The following is a 5567-nucleotide window of genomic DNA, read 5'->3' on the forward strand; positions in this document are numbered from 1 at the left end:
TTTTCTCCACCACCAGCAGGGACCTCTATGATGTCTCAGAAGTCTTTTCTTGTCAACTACTTTCTTTCCCTACAGCTTCCCACTGCTACCATTCCAAACCTGCACCAGTCTCCCTACCCAGCTAATGAATGAACTTGCTTCCTACCTCAGCAGGCTATTTACTAGACTTGAGACTCCTCAACTCTTGCCAAATCTAACAGTCATTTTTCCAGATTATCCTACATGGTCTCTCGCTGCTGAACACGCCTCCTCCCTCGAAACTCTCTCTCCCTTGCAAGTGTGTCTTCTGGTTCCCCCTCTTCCATTCTTGGTCTGCTTCTCATTCTTCACATTCCCTATCATCACACTACTTACCCAAGACTTACAGTCTCTAGTCAGATCACCCTCCTGAGCTCAAGTCTAAAAGACATTTCTACCCAGATGTCACAAACATCTGAAATTCACTGTGCTCAAGTTTATCTTCCTTTAAGACCTCTTCCTTCTCCTTGTTTTCTTAGTCAGCTTAAAGGAGCCGCCATCCACCACTAGAGCAAAAAAAACCAGTCATCTTAAGATTCTTCTCTCTCTCCCTCTCACTTCTAAGTGGCCATCAACTCCCTCTATTCTACACAGGATTCTCTCTTGCAGCCACTGCTGCTACCCCATCCTCTCTGCTGCTATTTGACAGCACAAATCACTTCTCAATTGAACTATTCCAATATCCTCCCACTTCTAGCCCTACCTCAAACCACCCTTTAGAATGCAGCCAGAGTAAAAGACAAATCTGATTATGCTTCTCCCAAACTTAAAATCACCACCCCCCACAACTGCCAATGCAGGCTGCCCACTCCTGCCATCACTGTTCTTTAGCTCCCCCAAACAGACGGAGAGAGCCCTGGGACAGGGCTTTTCTCATCTTTGAACCTCACATGAAAAATAAAGTGAGTGTTGTCAAGCTTCTGCTTGGAATTCTTGACAGTTTACTCTAGGCTCATGATTTCTCTGAATTTTTATGAACCGAAAAAGCCACAAATATTTGATTCCTACTTCAACACTTTTACAGCACAGAAAAATTATTTCTCTACAAAACCTCATTAACATGGAAGAGTATGGCACAATCTACAAAACAGATATTTAATTTACTGTTTGACTTCATAGAGAAAAACCTTCACATATACTCTCTTTACAAACACCACTACAGACAGAAGAAACAGAGAAGGGGGAAATATGTTTTCCTGTGTTTATTATTCTCCCTGAACTGAATTCAAATGCAGCAAGTGAGGTTTCAGAGATGCTTTAATGACACTGAAACATTTGTGTGTGTCTCAGAGTCGAATGATCTTCAATTTTTCATTCTCAAGTAGTACCATCCAACAGGACTTTCTGCAATAATGGAAAAGTCCTAGGTCTTCACTGGCCAGTATGGTAGCCACCAGCCACAAGGGGCTATTGAGCAATGAAAATGTGGCTAGTGCAACCGAGGAACTGAATTTTTACTTTTAATTAAATTTAAGTAACCATATGTGGCCAATGGTTACTGCATTGCACAACACAGTTCTAGAGCATGGTATTCGTGAAACTAAAGCATCAGCATCTTAGCTTAAAAATGTTAATTCACAATGTTTTGCAAAACACTTCTGATTACTAAATTACCAAATCTCCAAAAGTTAGTATTTTGTTAGTAAAAACAAAGCTGCCTTTTACTATTACCAAACACTAAGGTAACTAAGATACAGATACATTTCAATACATCTTACCAGTAGAATATTTTACTTGACTGCTAAACAAAGAATTATGAATGGAAGTTCTCTACAGTGTTTTCTAAACCTTGCCAGTACGCAACATTCTTCAAAGTTTCTAAAAGTTAAAAAACAAGAAAAGGGAATTCGCTTCAGTAGAGAAACACAGCAGCAATTAATTTCTGTAAAACAGCCAACTAAAAGGTACATTCAAACCTGAGACAACCTTCCTCTTGCAATGAGAAAATTAGGAAGAAAATTTTTTGGTTAACTTAAAAAAAATCTTTTAGGTTTACAGATGAAATAGTCAAATGTCTGTTTATAATCTTTAATTTATTAGCTTACATCTACATATCTAAAAACATTATATAAGGCAATATATTAATTCATGAAACAATTTTACTCCAACTATTCACTTTCACCTTCAACACCAGTGTCTCTGTGGTCACTTAAGCCACGCTGAATCATCAAATTCCATTTTCCAGAGCACATCACCTTCACATCTACCACATCAGCTATGATAGAGCACTTCTTGAATCCACACGATGCACTCACTGGAAATCTTAAGCTGAGCAATCAATCCCCATTCAGGTAGGCACAATTTTTTTCATTCATCACTGACTATTGATTGATTGCATAAATATCCCAAACTAGCAGCGACTGAGGTTGTTTCAGCCCAATATGTATTTCCCAAACAGCACCTTTTTGTGTGAAGAGTAACTGAGAGAGTGTCCTGTAATAGGAGAGATTTGAACAAGTGGTGACATCCTCTTTTCAGAGGGACACTTTTGGGGCAAACCTTGCCTTGTAATCCGGCACATACAGTACATCCTTGAAGATAACGTTTAAGAGGGAAGGCTGCCTGGAATGATCTAAGGGTTTCTTCACTCCTTCTCTAAGTGCTCTCTCAGCTTCTAGATTTGGATTAAAATGCCTATCTCTGCTAAGCAGTCATCTTCCTTTTGGAGTCACAGGCAGACACGAAGCTGCCAGGACAAATAGATGAGCTTTCCCTACTTTCAATCCAATCCCACACTACCATAGGCCCAGTCTTTCCAAAAAGCTAATCTGATGCCACCTGTGCTCAGCTTAAAAGGTTTCTACTGCCTCCACTAGTGTGGAGGATAAAAAAATTCAATCTCCATTGTGTCATTTGGAGATTACTCTGATCCACCTTTGTTTACCTAATTGGTGGGTACCACTCCACCCTCTCACCTCTAGGGGCTTTCGTCAAGCGTCCTCCATTAACTGGAGGCACTCCCACACTGGCACTCCACCTGAGTTTAGCTAAATCCTACTCAGGCTTCACAGCTCAGCTCATTTCTCCGTCCTAAAAGCTTCCTTGAGCACGGCACCCTCCTCCACTCCCTGAACCCAGGAACAAACCTCCTATTACAGCACTCACCATACTATTTGTTTCCTACACCACCACTACTAATTCCTTACTCTTACTGAGTGTACACCATGGGTGAGACACTATTTCAAGTGCTGTGCGTAGCTTATCTCCTTTACTTCTCAACAACCCTATGAGCAAGCTAACATTCTTCAGACAAGAAAGCTGAGGCCCAAAGAAGTCAGACACTGTCCCAAGGTTCCGCAGTGCTGGGATGGAAACTCAGGCCACCTGGCTGCAGGGTCTGAGCTCTCACTCTTTACAGTGTCCTGCTACCCAAAGGGTTTTTACATTAGATCAGGGGCTTCCGGGGGGACACAATAGTGAAAGCTTACCAGACGCTTGCAGAGAAAATGATCAGAATAGTTACTACCTGAGAAACTGTCTGCCACATAGAGATGCTGCAAACTTGACTTCTAGTTCTGTCCACTGGGTAATGTTTGTTTAACAGAGGATCCCTACGGCTTCCTGCCAGCTACAACAGATCATCAAAAACAAAACCCCTTCCCGTTCTCCAGAGATGCCCTTCATAGGTATTATGAAGGACATCTGTTTGCAAAAAGAAAAACCAAAAAACTAGTTACTGAGCAGGTAAAGGAGGCCTTTACCTGGTTTCACAGTGACAGAAGCACGTAGAAACGTCACATTTAGAAGCAGGAGCAACAAAACTCTTCCAAAACACACTAATCTGATTTATTGTTGATGACAAAGAAAAACGTTCAAGGCAAGCCCACCTTTTGGTTTTCTAGTTTAACACTGATTTTCAAGGCAAGAAGGATTAGTAATTCACAAAAAAATACCGAAGTTAGTATGCTTCACACTTAACACAAAAAACTCTGGCCTACAAGGAACTTACAAGGCATTTTGCTAAAAAAGGAAATTACAATAGCTAATAGTTAATATTTACAGGGTGCTTTCTATATGTCAGGCATTTTTGCATCCATTGTTCCTTTTTTTGGTACCCTTTAAAAGGTCTACTTTTAAGTTATCAGTCATTACCCCATTTTACAGAAGAGTAAACTAAGATTCACAGACGTTACACAAAATAGCAACGTGGTTTCAACCTTAAGTCTATGTAACCATCAAGCTCTAGTCACTACATTAAGCTTCTCGGAGTTTAAAGATGTGGCACAAACTCCCTTTCCTACTCCCACTTTCAAGCAGGGCTGTGACCAAGGCTGGGGAACGGCTGCTGTGTCCTCCCTCTACCCTACAACTCAGGTATATCATACACTTGTATCACCTAACAGAAGACAAACTCCGCCCTTACGGTGCTTCCCAACACAGCGCCCAACTGCTTATTCGCGGGAATTACCATTCCAAGATCTCAATCTGCAAGGTCAGAGTTTAGGTAAAATAAGACGAATGCCGCATGGGATTGGTAGACTTACCTTTAGATCGCAGAACCATAGAAGCTGCGAGATCCGCATTATAACGACATTCACAACTGATGGGAGAACTGCATAAAGCTTTCCTGTACTCCACTTCCGCTAAGTCTAAAACGACACCCTATTTCCCACTTCGGACCAACGCCTTACCTAACACATTTTCAGGAGCCTCGGTGCCTCGCGAGGACCGCCTAGGCGCACAAACCTTACACGCTGTCATGAGTTAGCCATGGCCACCTTGCGGATCGGATCCTCCAGCAACACTTAGTCTGACCCTAGACCTTCCCTGTTCCATGCAGAGATCGACCTCACGCCCATCCGCTCACAACCACCATGTGCGAAGTTCAATCTTGACTTCGGCCAAGAGACATTTCCTTTCTCCTTAAATGAAGAAACAGGTTTGGACCTGTGCTCCCGCCTGGCTGCCCCGCGCTCAGGATCCTTCCCGGGGAGCGCCCGAGGCCGCCCTGCAGGACCCCGGGCGGGAACGCGCAGCCCCCAGCTGGTGCGGGCTGCAGGCCACGCCGCCGGCCGCCAGGACTCGAGGCCCAGGGCGGAGGAGCAGCCGCGCCCGCGCTCCGAGCCCCGCCCCGCCCCGCCCCCACCGCCGCCGGCGGGACTCCGCGCGCACCCCGCCCCCCCCAGGCCTCCGCGCTCCCGCGCTCCCTCCCTCCCCGGCCCCGTCCTCCCGCCCGTGCCCAGCACTCACTGAACATCCCAGGCGGCTCCGGCTCCTCCCGCCGCCGCCGCCTCTGGGATCCGGCTGCTTCCGCCTCCGTCCTCTCTGCGGCAGGTCTCCCTCCGACGGCCGGCTCAGCCGGGCCCCCGCGTCCCGCGCCCCGCCGCCTCCGCCGCGGCTCTGGGCGGCTGCTCCATGACTGACTGACACTGAGCGGGCCGCGGGCTGAGCGCTCGGGCCTCCGACGCGCAACTGTCTCCGCCAATGAGCGAGGCGCCTCGGCGCTCGGCTGGCAATGCCTCGCGTGCGCGCCGCCCCGCCCCTCCGCGCCGCCGGCGTGGGGCGGAAGGAGCGCGGGGCCGTTCCCACGTGGTGGGCCGCGCGGAGCC

The 5567-nt window shown here is 46.5% G+C and overlaps 1 protein-coding gene across 4 annotated transcripts in view; it reads right to left on the reverse strand.

Moving 5' to 3' along the window:
* The window catches only part of TAF5L (TATA-box binding protein associated factor 5 like), a 33073-nt gene extending 27534 nt beyond the window's left edge, over nucleotides 1-5539 (reverse strand). The window contains exon 1 of one of the 4 annotated variants that reach the window (XM_087431966.1): nucleotides 5209-5539. Coding sequence is in view for 1 of the 4 variants with exons in the window: in XM_087431965.1 (XP_087288091.1) it covers nucleotides 4503-4541 (39 nt within the window). In the remaining 3 variants the exon portion in view is untranslated. Of the gene's footprint in view, nucleotides 1-1736; nucleotides 1837-4502; nucleotides 4996-5208 lie in introns of those variants that run through there. The other 3 variants (XM_087431965.1, XM_014784785.2, XM_087431967.1) reach the window with 3 other exon arrangements.
* Nucleotides 5540-5567: the final 28 nt, after the last annotated feature.

Source organism: Ceratotherium simum, chromosome 6 (genome assembly GCF_057802395.1).
Source record: "Ceratotherium simum simum isolate JZ-2026a chromosome 6, ASM5780239v1, whole genome shotgun sequence".
Taxonomy (NCBI): Eukaryota; Metazoa; Chordata; class Mammalia; order Perissodactyla; family Rhinocerotidae; genus Ceratotherium; species Ceratotherium simum.